At 49.2% G+C, this 17,572-nt stretch overlaps 1 protein-coding gene across 2 annotated transcripts in view; it reads right to left on the minus strand.

Moving 5' to 3' along the window:
* LOC121594627 (protein grainyhead-like) overlaps positions 1-17,572 on the minus strand; it is a 186,751-nt gene that overhangs the window by 30,308 nt on the left and 138,871 nt on the right. For both annotated transcript variants that reach the window (XM_041918111.1, XM_041918113.1), the window contains exons 9-11: positions 12,409-12,571; positions 5,960-6,071; positions 3,901-3,995 (exon numbers count right to left, since the gene is read on the minus strand). In XM_041918111.1, coding sequence (XP_041774045.1) covers positions 3,901-3,995; positions 5,960-6,071; positions 12,409-12,571 — 370 coding nt within the window. The remainder of the gene's footprint in view (positions 1-3,900; positions 3,996-5,959; positions 6,072-12,408; positions 12,572-17,572) is intronic.

Consider the following 17,572-nt stretch of genomic DNA (forward strand, 5'->3'; position numbering starts at 1 on the left):
ATTAATTTTCAACCCTCGCCCGTTTCGAACGCAGCAGCCGATCCGATTTCCGTCTCTTGCAGCTTCCCCCGCCTTACCTTCGCGAGCATATCGCGAGATGGCGTAACGATAGGAAGGGAGTGAAAAGTCTTCCACGCCGCTGTCTGCCGGATGACATCACCCGAAGCGACACAGCCACTTTCCCATGACGCATCGACAGACGGCGAGCGCGCGAAAAGAAATTAGTGTGCCACATGCCTACGCAACCAAACAGCCAGCCAGCCAGCCAGCCAGCCAGCCACACAAACACTGTCCGCTACACACTTGCCGCCAATTCTGTCTGTCTCTCCTAGGTTTCTACAGCGCTGCTGCGTAAGCCCACGCGAAACAAACCTAGCCGTCGGTCGCGGGTTCACGGTGCCTGGGTTCGCCCGTTTCGGGATCCGATCGGTCATCCGTATGCCCGCGTGTCGACCGCGTATCGATCGAACGTGCCGCGGTTCGATCGACCAACGCAAACCGCGCACACACCGCGCCTGGTGACACTTTTACACTTCTTTCCGGCACTTGGGTGCGCGCGCGCGCGTGGAGGTTATTGCGCTGGATCGCACATGTCAACTGTGCGCTGATTTATTTCTGTGTGTGTGTGTGTGTCCGAGGGGGCTGACTCGCAGTGTCGCGTTTTTACTATCATTGTTGCTACTGCGCGCGTTGGCCCTCCATCTGCGGAGTTCGTTGGACCGAAATGGTTAATAGCAAACACACAAAGACACAGGGTTTGCGGGAGACACAATAGTTCAAACTGGAGCCTACCGGAGCCGGGTGTTCGATTAATCATTGCGATATTTATTCCCCACCGGAAAGCGAAATGGCTGTCGTAAGTTGTTTCTCTCTTCCCAAACTTCTAAATCTCCTACTGACATTGGTCCCCGGGATGGTTGGGAAATGCAGAAGCCAGCAATCAATAGGAGATCGATGATTTCCTTTGCGCAAGGGAAGTCATGCAGAGTGACACGGTTTCTGCTCTCGGGCGGGTAGAGAGTAACATTGTTAGGGTCAGATATCTCCGCTAAGCGTTATAAATTGTTTCAAATATTGTGAAAGCCACATTAGCATTAAGAGCTTGGGGGACGAATCTGTAACGCGCAAAACACACGCAACACATTATTCACATGCAGCAGCAGGTCTTTGGCAAGAAGCGAGGACCGGTAGACCTTAGCTCACTGCTGCGACCACTGTCGATTAAATAGTGCAGATTAGCCATCACTACTTCTACTTTGTTTCCCGCTAGTCCAAATTCCAGCGCATTGCTTTGCAAAAATGTTAGCAGCAGCAGCAGCAGTGGACAGCTGTTTGACCACCATCGCCGGGTCCCGTCGGGTGATTAGCGGGCGAGCCGGCAGCAACTCGGGAGAAGACTAATTGTCTTTTGGCACGATCTTGACGTACTCCGGGGCAGAGCAGAAAGTTGACGTTTTTGGGGCCGTGTTGTCTTCGGGGCGGTAATTAATCTTGCTCCGAGCGTTCCAAACCCTCTCCCCTATCTACTCCTCCAATATCCCGCGATAGCATCTGAATGATCTAATTCCGAGCCGTACCATTACCCAAACCCCTAACATGCCCGCTCCTCCCAAAGCCCAATGTGCAAAGTCTGCGCCACGGACTTAGCGACGACAATTCGCTCAAAACTGCGGACACTGCGGCGAGAAATGAAATGCGCGTATGAATTTTCGATCATGTGCCGATGTGCCGCTCGCTGCTGTCTATCGACGAATGTTGCGATTCCCTTTTGGCTCTCCCCGGCTCCTATCGTCCCTCCGCTCGCCTTAGGCCGCGCGTAGGCGTGATCGATTGGGGTCTAGAGAAAATATTTTGTTTTGGAGCTGTGATCGAAAGCGCAAACAGCGCAAACGACCAGCCAGATCTGACAACCCGCGAGTGACAAAGGGGACACATGTTCGGCCTGCCCCCCTACCCCTTTTGTTGGTGATTGGCAGCGTTTGTGCGTACGCAGACATGCTGAAAGATTTATTTCACTACAGCGACACACCATCGCGCGGCACACCGTGCGCAACCAACACGAAATGCAACACGAAAAACTAATCAAGGGATCAAACCATTTTCGGCCGTGCGGGCTTTGAGCGACAGGCGACAAGGAAAGCTCAGAACGAACCTTCCCCGCTGGTGGGTGTCTCGAAAGGTTGACGGTTCTGGTGAGTTTGGATTTAGCGCTCGTTGGAGTACTTGGAGTTCATGGAGAAGGGGAGAGGCGTACACACACACACACACTGCGTATGATTTCTTGGTTCTTTCATGTCTGATTTAGAATAAATGCTCTGCTCACGTTTCTGATGAGTGTCACAGGAGCGAATATTTGATGCCAAAATGACAGAATTCAATTAGAATGTTGTTAGTTTTTGGAGGTAAGCTTTGGCAGTTAGCACCTACGCAAGTCCGGCGAACTAATTTCAATATGCGAGTGATGATGGAGATTCGGAAGAGCTCGAATGTCTTTCTTCTCGTGTGAGTATCGCCTGAAACTAACATTGATATCCAGAGGGTATCGTTTCATTCAAAATTAGAGCATGGATGACTAAGCTTTGCAAAGGCTTCCATGATTATTTATTGCTGAAAGATGATTCATACGGTCAAATGCTGCTTAAAAGCCCCGATGATCCAACACACCAAGGAGTGACTCACCGTTCATTAGTGCCTCGGAAGACGGAAATTTCCCAAACATCAAATCAAGTTTTGAGCTTCCACACTTGCCCAATAAATGTACCGTTTGCCGATTGCTCCAACGGATATTTCCAATAATTCACCCAACCTCTATAGAAGCTCACGGAATGGGGCGGTTTACGTTTTTAATATCCCGCCCGCCTGCTGACGCTCTATACCCTCTCACGACCCGTAACGACGGCCTCTTTTGGACCGATCTGCGCGATCGATAGCTTTTGCAGTAGCGATTTTAATTAGCTTCTGCATCGACACTCCATTTTCAATCCTCCCCCTTCCCTCATTTCCCCATCCCCAGTCCGGAACCGGAAAGAAAGAGTCACAAAACGCGCAGAGAATCATCTGCGGTTGGCTCTGTCCGGTGGCACGAATGCACGAACGAATCCGTACACACCGGAAAGCTAACGAGACCGACGACGCTCCGGTACCGACGCTCAACCACCATCCTGCGCCGCGCGGCTCGACGTGGCCAAATCGTCGTCATAAATATTGCAATGAAATAATGTTATTATTTTTACTTCTATGATTTATCATTTCCATTACCCGATCGCACACGGCACTGTGAGTTGCGCAGGAAGGAAATTGGAAGAAGCCGAATCCAAAGCCGGCGGGACGAGCCGAGGTGCGTGTGTATGTGCGCGTCGAATGGCGGCAACGGGTGATAATAATAATAAAAAAAACCGATTCCCTCCCGCTTTCCCGACCTCGGCCACTACCAACGAAATATATGAACTTCCAGCGCCATTTTAAAAAGGGCCCACCAAGAAGCCCTCGCCATCGAGAGTCACAGGAAATGAGATTATTTTAATTTATGTACACTTAATGGTGAATGTGTTTCGTGCTTTGTTGTTGTTGTTGTTGTTGTTACTGTCGTTCACCGTGGTACAGAGCAAGAAGTCCCCCCGATGACGATACCGATGCGACACGATGGCCTTCGCTACTCATCGGTGTATCGGTCGTTCAAAGTGGGGTTTTATACTTTTCACATGCGCGATCCATCGCACCGACCTCCTTTTTCGATGAAAAATGCATTTTTCGGTTCTTTTTGCTTCGTTGCACACATTCCGCACACGGCGGTCGCGGCGCGCTCGTGGGAATTGGACACGTTACCGACTGCAATCGCACCAAACGCACTGTGCACACAGGGCCTTTGTCATAAGCTTGGCACTTGGGTGGAAAACTTACCTTGGCGGAGCTCTCCAGAGGATTCCAGTAGACGGCAATCGCGTTGTGCGATACTTCCTCGATGCAACCGGCCAGCCCGACGGAGTTCTTCGTGTCTGTAAAGGAGGGAAAATGGCATGATTAAAGAACAGTACCGTGGAGTGGAGAAGACACTGACATATGTTTCTCTGCAAGGGCGCGACAAAGGGTAGTTTGGCTTGAGGCTAGAAATAACACAGTTTAATTATGCGAAATCTCTTTAGGATCGAAGAGATCTTGACATCATCGTAACCATGTCAGAACCATTGCCTACCAAGCATAAACATCAACCTGACACTCAATACCGGTCATTGCCCATCTGCTATCCCCTGCCGACTAGAGAGGCTTCGTTCTACCCCAGCCCGCACAGCTAAACGATTGCAATTATCCCGATACCGAAGAGCCCATGCCAGAAAAGGGATTTTATCTGCATTGTGTTCGGTTTTGTAAAATTTGATCTTTATGCCGCCTGTACATCCTCCTGTACACTGGAAAGCCCGCCGAGGACTAATTGAGCTACTCGATGCATGACACTGCATGACAAAACATGACAGTTTCACCGGCTGTCAACGGCAATTGACAGATGCAACATTGTCGCAACTGCAGATCCTGAACCCCGGTTGGTTGGTGCGTCGTTCAGGACAGAACCGGGTGTTTGGTCGTAACCGTACAGCCGCGATTAAATGAATCGATAATAATTGGCACAGCCGGTGGTACGAAGAGCAACGAATACGATCTTTCCCCCCTCCAGAATAGCTCGTCCAATGCCAACGCAGGCAGCAAGGTTGTGGAAAATAAAACAAAACGTGACGGTCTCCCCGGTCCGATGCTGCTCTTTACTCTTGCGACTCTTGGAGCAAAGGTGTAGCGAAGCGTAAGACGAGCAGGAAAGTTAATGTTGATTGTCCAGCGAGTGAACAACCGTTTGCAGCAAATTACAATCGATAAAATTACGTTTAATTGTTACGGCAGCCAGCAGCTGCTCGACGGCCAAGATGATGGGAGGTGCAGAGATTCGTGCAGCAAGCCTAGCAGGCCAAGATAGTTTGATGTCCTACCGTGCGCATAAATGTGCGCATAACGCTCACCGATCATCACCATCCAGCAAGGCTGGATCCGTTCTGCAGCAAAGATGGTAATTCTAATGGATCATCATACCATCATCATCCCCCTGGGTGTGCGTTACTGGTCTGTGCAAGAACGTTTCCCTGCTCGAAAAGAAGCAGTGCATCAGCAGGAATGCTGTCCGTTGCAATTAACAATTCGGAGTGTGGTACACTGCGTTGTCTTACTCGCATGCACTGATGTCGCTCCGGATCACGTCTCCTGCCAAACAACAACCTACCCGCAGATCATGATTAAATCAAACGTACGTTCTGCGTCTCTGCTTTTACACCGATCCTTTGTGGCCGGTGGCAGCTGGTGCGTACAAAGCAAAGAGCACTAGAAACACCGATCGACACCAGACAGCGATGACCGATCCGCGTCAGATTGTCCATCATTAAACCGTACCGAATGCTCGGTTGTATAAACCAGTTCCACACACTCTTCCTTCCCACCCAATCACACACACACTGGCTGGCCCATACATCAGCGGCCAATAATCGCCAGCAATAAGCAATAAATATAATTAAATAATTGTCCGTTTAGTTGTCGCCGGTGGATTCGCGCCAGGGCCACGGAGAGTGCTGGGCTGAGAGTGCCGCACCGTGTCGCATGTTTCTCCCGTCGGGACCCTATCGGGAGCTTGTTTTGCATAAAATTATGATTTACTGGAAATTGGTACCCGGGGTTCGAGAGTTCAATGATAATCGATAAATAAAGCACGGTAATTGGATTCCAGGGCCCGGGCAGATTTCTCCTCCAGCTCGGAAAAGGATATGCTTAATGGATGCGCACCTCGCTGATGCTCATTTCAGAGAAGGGAACGACGACGCCTTAACCTCCCCACAAGCTCATCACGCGGCTGCAATGATTCCTCCAACGCGCCAACCCAGAACTGCACCTTGCCACTTGGTGGCAGGTGCCTGACGGTACTTACCGGCATCTAATATTCTCTGCTTGACCGAATGCTGCCGACTGTGCCAGAACTGCCAGGCTTTAATTTCATCCTCGGGGCTTTTCTCCTCGCGGAACAGCAGCATGATGACGCTCTGGAAAAAAGGGAAAGAGAGGCGGAGGAAATGTTATTACTCATACAGTATTGGCGGCCCCGCGCAAAAGCACGGGCAATCGTGTAACCTAGAGAACGGCGTGCAGAAAGGGTTTTGCGTTAAAGCCACTGTCACGATTCTACGCCGACGTTATTTCGAGATCGTGGCTGTTGAATTTAGGCGCCCCCGGTTCGTCAACGCACCGCGAATCGATGGCGGTAAAGGCGAGATCGCTTTTTACCCTTTTCTAGACGAATACATCGTTACTAATAGATTAATCGTATCGCTGTGTATGGTTTGAAGTGCAGAAGTTCTAGCCGGAGAACGTACGTGCTCACATTTCATTCCTTCATTACCCCCCCCCTCCCTAAACTGTTTCGTTGGCCTTCATTTACTGTAACTCACCACCAAATAGGGAGCGAAAAAAGAATAAAATTCAATTTCTTTTTGTGAGAAGATACGAAGTAAATCCATCATCTCTTTATCTGTTCACCATCTCCTGTTGATAGATCTTTCAGGAGACAGAGAAGAAAAAAACACACACACACACAGCTCATGCGCCGTTCTTTACGCGCAATGCGTTTCATCGCCCGCGGGGAAGCAAACAACGTGTCAGCGCTAAGATTGATCGAGCATCCGGGCAGCAGCAAACTTCCACACATACTGACACACCCAACCGGAAGAAAAGACGAGAAAGGTACTGAAATTTTCAAAAGCAAAAAAAACTAACCCCTTTCTTTCTTTCCCCCCTCCACGGCAGGAGGATCGACGCTGGATGACAAATTAAGTTCGCGCGATTGGATGCAGTTCTGCGCTTGCTGACGGGAATAGCGAGACACTGCCGCAGTTGAAACGTGAAATTCTCAAGCGCGGCCGCGCGGAAGGGTAAAGCTTTAATTTAAATATTTGCTCAAAGATTAATCATTGCTACTAATTCGATCGTGCCGACGGTATGCTTCAAATCCTTCAGCGTACCCTTCCCGACGTTCGAAGCGAAAGACGGTGCGCGTTTGGCGGCGCGTGAAGATAGCGATCTTGGTCCCAGAGAGAGAGAGAGAGAGCTGGGAACGAGATTCCCGAGGAGCAATGCGTGTTCCGAAATCTTTACACACCACAACTGCACACGTACGTCATGGTGACGCACAGGAACGCACAGCCGCGATTAGACGAATTGTTTAGGCGAACCGTTGGCGTTTGCGGAACGTTGAAAATTCTGTGAAATCGCGGTGCGATGGTGGTGATGTACGCGACTAGCACATTCTCACTAGCATTTTTTTCTTGCGCGAGGTTCAAAACATTCCCCGTGAGCAGCGGTGGCAAGCAAACGCACTCCACGCACCAGCCCATAGACAACACGATGCATTCAAACGGTTCAAAGGAGGCAACAAAAAAAAAAAACGCTATAAGCTTCACATTCCAAAACGAAGCTCCTGGCTAGTTGTGGAGGGCTGCAGGGAACAGAATAGTGATTGCAAACCGAGGTCTAGAGAGAGCCACAAATCTCTCTACGCAGGCGCGTTTCACGCGACATATCAACACGGAACACTGCTGCTGCAGGAGGCCGCGTAGGCCGTGTGTGCTGGAGGTGGAAAATTGGAAGTGGAAAAGAATCGCACACACATATGATAGAAACGAACGCTGTGGGCTTCCACCGATGTGGTCAGTTGTCCAGTTGTGGCCGTGGGATGGATGCACACACGCGGAGTAAAAGAAAAAATGCATACGCTGCACCACCACCACGTGTGTGAGGAGGAAACAAAAGCGTAGAGAAGGCGCAACAGACGACGACGACGACGACGACGACGGGAGAATAATTATTATAAATAAGTAAACTGACTAATAGTTAGAAAGATATAGATACATTACAAACAAGGCATTTTTAGATATAAATCTTAATTAAAATTGCACTATGTTTTTCTATGCATTTACAGTTACAGCGGGACGACGCTCCGTTCGTGGGGAGGTTAGGGAGAACTGCATCGCTGCACACTGGCGGATGCAGTCTGTTTTCCTTCTTTTCCTCGCTCTTTCCTGTGTGTGTGTGCTTTTTTCCTCCTTTTTGTTGCTTTGTGTGGTATTCACTCGCCCGTTGTGTCCGGTGCATCTTGCAGACATGACGCGCGTTGGTAGGTATTATATCTTGCTGCTCTCCTGCCGCCCAACATCCGCCCAACGCATTTGTGACTTGCAATCCTTCCCCTCCCACGGTTTGCCCCCTGCCCCAGGAGGAGACTGCAAAGTGTCTCGCATGTGTCTGCTTGTGTGCATGGGGCTGTGTGCGGACGTGTGTCTTACTACCCCCCCAGTTTTCTATTTCGCCCGATTTGCGCCCGTGTGACAGGAGGTAAACGATACCGTACGCTTGGCCGGACAGCTTGACTAAGCCGTGCAGCGGAGGCTCCCCGGAAGGAGAGGATGGTGAAAAATGTAGCTCCGGTAATATTTTTATGTTTTATTAGCCTAAAAACTTGTCTCTTCCTGCACCGAGAGCCCAGAGGCACAAAGGTACGTCGCTTCGATGCTGGCGGTGGTACGACCGGCTAGTCTGGGTGGTAGAGTACGTCGAGGTAACGTATTGTAGCCAATTAATAACGAACCGAACGGAACGAAACAAATCAAATCAAAATCCCCGTTTTGCACAACGGGAAGGGGATGGCTGTGACGCGAAGGAATTTGCGTTTTGTACCAACGGTTGTGTGACCTTTGCGGGTGTCCGAGTGTTTGCTGACGCTTTGAATGAGGCGTTTTTTTCTGCAATGCTTTATTGTTGCATTCTTTTCTAAGTTCTTCTTGTGTGGCTGTGGTTCTTTTTTTTTTCTTCTTCTGACAGAGCAGACCCATTCGCATTCCATCAGTGAAATAGAAGTTTTCATTTAGAAGTCTCAGTGCACCAATTATGTTGTCTGCCATTTTTTTTGTTTTCTTCTTCTAATGAACCAAACCGTTTATGTGCGTCATCAGTGCTAAGCGACTAAGCGACGAACCCCTGCGGAAAGTGCACAAAACCGGACACTAACTAAACCACACGGTCTGTCTATGGCTGCGAACATCTCTTTCCGCCACAGTCCCGATACAGGATCATTAGGAAAACCAGAAAAACCTGGCCTATACTTTTCTTGGGCGGCGTAAGGAGGAGGAGGAGGAGCAGCGTTAGCAGCAAGTTCCATTTTCGTGTTGGTAATTAAAAGCCACTCCCTTCCGCAGTGGTGGTGATGGTGGTGGTGGTGGTGGAGATGCAGGTGGTGTGAATTAAATAAAAATCACAATCAAACGATGCGTTTGCCCGTCGCAACGGTACACGGTATGCAATTGATGTCACTGCTTGCAGAAGAGGCATTTGCTTCATATCAACGCTCTCTCTCTCTCGCGTTTTTCTAGTAGGTTCATCACAGAACAGTTGCATTATTTTTTTTTTATTTTACATTATGCTTTTTCTGTTATTTTTTCAACAATCGAGTTAGGTTCGTCTTTTGCTACCCAACGAGAAGGCAACATCATTTCGTATGAATGAGTAAGCATAAATAAACAATACCAATGGAAGCAATGGTAAATGGGGAGGGCACATACACACAATTCCATGTGACAAAGCAGCGCTGGTTAAGCAAATTTGGGCTGTCCCAAAAAAGTTCCAAACCTTTCGCGGGAATTATCAGCCACGGAACAATCAAACAAATCAACCCATCATCTCCTGCTCCCGTCTTCGATGACGAGCGTCTTGAATAAACCCCGGCGCTCTGTGCAGGGGCGAGTGCCGCAGGAAATTTAAATATTTTTATTGTAAAAATGAATAATTACCGAACCGTTCTGGTCGGGGAGGGGATAGAATGCTACAAACTGGCTACACAAAAACCCCCTAGAGAGAGAGAGAGAGAGAGAGAGAGAGAGAGAGAGAGAGAGAGAGAGACAGAAATAGGACAAGCCTTTTCTTTTCTATGCTCTGCCGCGACTTAAAGTTTTTTTTCTTTCTTGAAAGGGAAATGTCGGAAGCCGGAAGAAGGGCATCGCAAATCAAAACGTTTTCGTAGCAGCACACACACACACACACACACACACACACACACACACACACACACACACACACACACACACACACACACACACACACACACACACACACACACACACACACACACACACACACACACACACACACACACACACACACACACACACACACACACACAGACACACACACACACACAAAAGCCCCCGAAGCGAGCCTTGAGACAGAATCGAATTGATGCTATCGTCACCGTGATGGTTGGTTAAACAATTTTCGCACCAAAAGCAACGGCATATGCTTCCTTCGAAGGTAAAAGGACACCTGAGTGTGGAAGGAAGACTCTCGAAAAAAACTGTGCCCCTTCCGTAGTGAAAGCGCGGTGCCACATAACGGTAAAGGATAATGATCAGTAACGCTCGTCGGTTGCTGTATTTTTTCTCTGTAGTCTTTCTTACCTTCTACACACACACACGCGCGCTCCGCTTTTCGATTTCATTGCCCTTTCGATTTTTTTTTTTGCATCTCACCAGCGTGTACATTATCATTATCTTCGACTTTGGCCTCCAGTTACCCTACGGGCGTTATCTGCACGAACGGATCGTTCCACCCAAAAGGGCCAGGGCGATGATGCGATCGTGTGTTTGCTCATCTTTTTAGCTCGTCTTCTCGCTCGGTGTGTCTCCTGCTTGGGCAATGTGTGTGAATTTTCCCGACCCTAAGCCGCGGCGTTTGACTGAAGGGTTGCGTGTGTGGGTTTTTTTTTGTCTTCCTTCTGTTCGTATCCCTTCGGTTTAGTCATTTCAGTGCATCATCGGGTATGCAAATTTTTGGCTGCATCGGAATGCAGTAAAATGACACCCGGGAAGGCAGCAGCACAACAGCTTCGTTCCGAGCAATTGACAAATGAAACGGAAAACTTAAGAGACTCCGAGGCCCCGGAGGGTTGCAAGCGAAAGGAAGGAAAATCCTCCTTACCGTACTTGGGGAGCGTCGAGTTACACACCGGAGCCGAAGGCAGAGGTGCCATAAATTATGCTATAATGCAATCAAACTCATTGGAAGAGATTCTATTTTTATGTTTTTTTTTTTATTCAAGCTGACGGCGTCAGAGATCATTTATCTTGTGCGATACAGATAGTTTAGTGTTTTTTACTAAAATAAAAAAAATACTTCAAAAAAGTTTCTAGCTGTATGGGGTTTTATACGGTAAACTTTGTGAACCGTTCAGGAACTGTATAAAATATTAGTTTAAAATAATAGCAGAAAAAGTTCACTAAAACCGTAAAGCGAGCAAATGTTCATGGCGATGCCCATGCTTCAACCGAGCACAAGCACGACAACAACATGCTGCAGTGTAATGCACCATCGCCTTAGCGAACGCTAAGGTGGCGTGGCGGCTTAACCTGTAATCTTCTCGCACGGCAAACGCCAGCAGCACGTGACTCGGGATCTGGATCGGAACTGGTTCGCTTCCGACGAAACGATCACGATCGCCGTATGGGGCGGAAGGTCAAGGTAAACTGGACACCTGTTGGCTCCAGTCTCTCTGTTGAACCAGAAGAGCGGCACCAGGCACGTGGCTGGGAAAAATAAAACACGAAATTTACCGTGTACCGTTTGGTTTGGTGATCCCACTGTTTTGGGGGGAGAGAACATCACACCGAGCGTGATTTGGTTAAAGCTCAGAATGCAAACCCCGGTGGCCCAGCGTCGCCGCAGCCCCCAAAAAAGCCGGTTCTTTTGCTTGAACCGGTTTACTGTCGGGCGAAACATCGTTTTCAATAGAACGGTTTTGAAGACGTCTTCGCGCGAACCTTCTCCAAAATAGAGAGCAAACATTCGAAAAGTATGTACCGTCATCCTGTGCGAACCCCTAGCAGGCACACTATAAAGGTACGCAAAGGCAAAGTAAACAGCGCAATCGATCGATTGAGGCGAGCGTTGCTGCAAAGGCAAGCAATCGAATCAATAAAAGCAACAAACAAATGCTTCAAAAGCGGATTGATTCAATGGGAAAACAAACACTCAGAAGGGTATTGCGAAGGGTTATAAGCGCCGTTCGCCGTTCACGCTGATCCGATGCAGGGCTCGATCGGTACTTCGATTGGAAAATAATCTGTTAGCTTTTTAAACTACTTCGTCGGGTTTTTGGGCGCATCATCTATCATCACCCATCCGGGCAGACGGTATCGCTTTCAGAGGATAATCGCAATCGATAGGGTCGCGGTATTTTTGGGAAGGGTGCTGCCGATGAGCATTCGTTTGCCAATTTACAAAACTGAGGTTATACATTTTGGACGGACGATACGAATTGGGTGGAGGTTAGCAGCTTACCTTGACGGTTTGATTCTTCAGCGGCTTGTCCGGGTCGTGGACGTACTCGAGCGTAATGCCGTAGAACTGGCCCTTGTTGATGTACGTTATCCGATCGTCTTCCCGGCGCTGGGACGAGCTGATCGGGCTTTCCAGATAGTATTTGAAGCCAACGTCCGTGTATCTAAAATGGTGGAGAGAGAAAAAACAAAAAAACACAAAATTAACAATCAGCAAATCCGGTACTAATACTAATATGTAGCAGCGATCGGGTAATTCGCCCGTACCCATGCACGGGCAAGGATAATTAGTCGCGCGGGCGCAACATGAACGAGCGGGAGATTTCAATTAGCGCAAACGCGACCAAAAGGGAAACGATGCATTCGCGCGCAAGCTTTCGGTACGCGCAGCCGCACCAAAGTTGGGGTAGATTTTCTACTGTGCCACACAACAACATAATTGAAAGTCTTTCCCTTTAGCGTACGGTTCCCCGAATCGGAGATGCAGCCCGCCCCGGAGGGCCGATTGTTGCGTCCGCTCTGTCCCATTCATTACATTCCAAATGCTTTCGCCAAATACGTAGCACACACACACACCCGGTGGCTTTGCCATCTTTTCAAACCATCGCTTCAGTACGGGAGAAAAAACAAACAGTGAAAATCCACTATCTGCAATCGTCTGCCGTGATGCGCTCGCGACAGTGTCAGGTGTGTGCGCTGCGCTGCTGTCTCCGCTGCAACAGTGTTTGATTTGAAACCGTTCCTTCGCGGGTTGCTTTCCTCCCTTCTCTACCCCTAGCACGCTCGGTTGCTGCTGCTGCTGCTGCCAACTAAAAATTGCGCACAAACCAAACAATCCGAGATGGTCAGATGTTTATCGGATTGGATTTTCTCGCAATGGAGTCCGAAGACGCGGGCACACAATTAGAAATTTCTAAACACAATCAACCACTACCACGATGCGTTGGATTGTTTCGTTCCCTTCCTTGCGCGCCTTGTCTCAGCGCTGTGGCTGTTTGATAGAAATTATATCGAAAATTCCTTAATCGTCCGCCGCAGCATCAGAGTGCGCCAGTGGGCTGCTGCTGCCCACTAGGGCAACCACCGAGGAGGACAACCACATGAGTGTCACAATAAATTATCCGGTGCATCCGCTCCTCAGCTGTCGCAACCGTTCCGTGCGCAGCCATCCTCTCCTCTCTTCGTGTGCGTGTCGATCAAACGCGCGTCGCGTTGCAGATTGTCTGCCGGGCGCTCCCTTTCGTGGAACTGTGCGTGTGTGTGTGAGTGGACTGGCCACCGTACAAGTGGAAATGAGTGCCTACCCACTTTTCTCGCACACCGATGCTCGCGATGCATCAACAATGTGCACCAGAAAAATCATAATGGGGCGAATGAAAAACTGTGCGTGGTTTCTGCCTGTGGCCCAAGATGTCAGCAGCTACGTGCGCAGCTCATCTACTATCCCGTCCCTTCCCAGCCATTGACACCATATGGTTGTCGCGGGGGGTTGACTTTCTTCACTTCTTTCTGCCGATTAGGGCACGGAGCGACGGGCCCGGCCGCCTATCTTGGCCTGTTGCGCTTAAGGAGATAATTGTGGCATCGGCACTGGTGGTGACGGTGGTGGTGATGGCGGTCCCGGTTAACGGGCCCAGCGACTAATTGATCGATAATCGAAGTTGCGCGAATTGCGCGACTTTAGCGAGCGGCAGTGATTGTTGCACAGGTGGAGTCGGTTCGCTCCGTCGTTTTTTTAATTCAGTTTGTGCGTGTGCATTCAATGCACCTTCCCGGGCTGCGGCAGACAGTGGAATGCCTTTTAATGGAGCGCGAGGTTTGCGTTGCTGCGTCAGTAACAGCAGCTGTCAGTATTAATCGGTTTTACAGGATATGGGAGGATCGATTTAATTGTGCCATCTTTGCGCCGTGTGTGTCGTGGAAAAGGGGCGATGGGCACGAACATGCCCTTAAACAAATACCTAAAAGCAGATCGATTTACGGAATTTACATGCCATCTTTTCACAAATAAATGACCATCCGGGAGGAAGCAGCATTTTTCGATTTTTAACAATCGCTTTTTTTTGTTCTTTCTTGCTTATGTAGAAAGTAAAAGGCGGAATAAATCATCGCAATCTGCTTCGCTCGCTGGCCATTAAAATAAGCTAATCGAAATGACATCCCGACGGCAACACAACTCTTCCCGCTCGTTCCAATGCGCCCGCCAAAAGTTTGTCCATTGCGTAGTAAAATGCATCTTCTCGCATGAAAACACACGGCAAAAGAAGGACAACACAAAATTGCATTGCCGAACACCACTGCCATCGGAGACCGTGCACGAAAAAACATAAAATAATTGATCTATAATGCCCAATTATCGTCCACCGAAAGACCGAGGGCCGAGCGAGGGATAGCGAGTCTTCCCCTTCGTTCAGTGCGATGATTCGCGTACCATTTCATACGTTTATGACACAGAAGGACACCACCTAATGAAGGAAGAAAGCGCAATGTATGGTGAGGAGCAGGAGAAAAAAAAAACCCTCCACAACCACAGCTTCACCACAACGACACAAGCGCGTGTGCGGCTTGGCCGGTGGCCCGGCGGCAGCTCGCGACCCGAACCGACCCGGGCGGCATAAAAATGCATGTATGCACATACATAAATTCGTCGTTATAATAAAGATTATGATTATCGTTATGTTTATTTTATGCCCACGTTGCGCACCGACCACGCGCTTTGCTGCATCCTTTTTGCTTTTTTTGCAAGAGAGCACGGCCAAACCCACCGTGTCCATCCGTGTCGACCCCTCTCGTTGGGTTCCTCCTGCAAGGCAGGATAATATAATATGATGCTGGGGTCTCCGCGTGGAAAGAAAGTGCGCATTGCAAATTGGATATTTGCGTCGCAGTGTTTGGTGGGACATTCGTCGCACGTTCGATTTGATAACACAGTCACACACTCACACATGCACGCACGCGAGCATTGGAGCATCAGAGTGGAGCACCACCGCAAAGGGCAACGCTTTTCGTCGCACAGATGGAAAACAAATAAGCATTTTCTGGGGGCACCATGCGTTCTCTTAGGGGCCGTGGGAATAAACGAAAAAACATTCGCTGCACACGCTTGGGGCCGATTAAATGTAGTTTATTTGGGGGGCTTTAGCTTTTAGCTTGCTTTTTATTTTTGCTGCCCTCGAAACCGATCATCCGCATGATGTCGAATATCATTACGCTTGCGCGACTGGTGATGCGAAATGACACAGCGACGACATGCCCGGGACATGCCCGGGCATGTGGGCGGTCGATAGAATCGTGTGCGAGGCAGGATGGGGGGGACAAGTGGATGATTAAAATACGAGACGCCGGCCATGGCGATCGGGCCGGCCTCACGATGCAAAGCTAAGACGCGCAAGGAAATACATTATTATCTTTCTTGCCCAACGCACTAGGCAAGGAAAAAGTTTCAATTTATTTCACCAGCACAGGCTACAGACCTAGAAAATGTCCCTCCGGGGTGTTAATAGATGATAGGCCATTAAAATGAAATCAAACCGGTGGGGCACTGGTATGCATCGATATGATAACTGAACCATCGCATTTGAACGTGTAGAAGAAATCGACAAACTTCACTTCGGGTTCACCGTTTCGGACCGATCGGCGTGTGGCAATGGACATTGCTTGGATACAGCGCAAACGAAAAAGCCACGAAGAAACGCCAAGTGCTGGGGCGTCGATCGCGGTAATGCAATTAAAATGCAATTAAATTAACCTTTCTGACAGTGGGACCCACAAGGTGGCAGTCCCGCAGGACCGTTCCTGTCAACGGGCCGCGATGCCGTTGGTTTTTCGGGGTGGTGTATTCATGCGGAAAAACAGGTAAACTGTACACGAAATCCTGTCCACACGGGCATTGCCAGCGCTCGAATTGAAACGTTCCGCCGCAACGCCGCAACAGATCGACACGGGAGACAGAGAGAGAGAGAGAGATTAGGATGGACGAAGAAGCAGGAGTAAATCAGGATGGAACGACAACGCCCCAATCCTTATTTTCCTCCTTCTCTGCACACCACCATTGACGCCCGGGAGATTAAATTTCAATTAGTATGACTGTGTGTTGCGCCATTCGGGAGAGTCGGGCGCGGACCGATTCGTGCTGGTCGAAGCGTCCGGTAGAAAGTATTCGTGCGGTGCAAACCCTGATGATAATAAGCCCATCCTCCCGGCCAGTGGAAATCCGGCTTTAAAGCAAGCAAGGGCAAAACCAAAACTACAATTCAAGATCCGCACTGGCGTCCAAGGGGGCGAGCGCACAATTGGCAGGCAATAATTCTCACCATTCGTCACTGCGGCGATGGCAACTCCGTGCGCTCAACCCAACTCGAAAAGGGCCACCGATTCAGGTTAATCTATCAGTGCACGGTGCACTTGTGCTTCAATCACGGAATGTGTTCTCGGCAATTCCGTTTGCGTGGAAAAATGAACGAGCATTGCACGAGCGCGTCACTGATGGTGTTTTGATTGAACCGTACCTCTCTTCGTGCGAACACATCGCCCCAAAAAGCATCGCATTACGATTGTACGTTCCATTGCACCCAAACCGCTGGCAAGAAGAATGGACTTGGCAAAACTTCGCTCTAATTATGATGAGCATACAACACCGGATCGCCAAATGAAGCGCGTTCGTGCGGGATGAGCCGCGGGAAACATCGACACAAGAACATTGCGCAACCTTCGTGAGGATGCAGCACTACTTGAGGGTGGAAGAGTGTCTGTAATTGAAAGATGCCCGGTTAATGGGTGAAGCCATTGGTTAGAATCACACCTCATTAGGAGCCTTTCAACGGCTCCTTTATTTGCGTGGCTTGGTCCTGGGGTATGATGCAACATGAATTAACGATATCGAATTAATCATTGCTCAAGGCGCACACAATGCGCCTGCACCACGCCTGGCATCCCGGCGAGTTGGCAGAAAATTGCGATCATTAGTAGGCTCGTTTCTCACGAACGATCTTCCCCGCCGGTTGTTTGCCAGACGAGTGGCCGGCACATGACGGGGCTGTGCTAACAGTATTAACATTTCTCACTCGATTGCTCTCGCACGCGGCCGGATCATTGACTTTCTTTACTTTTGATTTGTAGCGATAGATTTAAATCGCAGACCATTTCAAATAATCGCTACTAATGGT

The sequence above is a fragment of the Anopheles merus genome, chromosome 2L (genome assembly GCF_017562075.2).
Source record: "Anopheles merus strain MAF chromosome 2L, AmerM5.1, whole genome shotgun sequence".
In the NCBI taxonomy this organism is placed as follows: domain Eukaryota; kingdom Metazoa; phylum Arthropoda; class Insecta; order Diptera; family Culicidae; genus Anopheles; species Anopheles merus.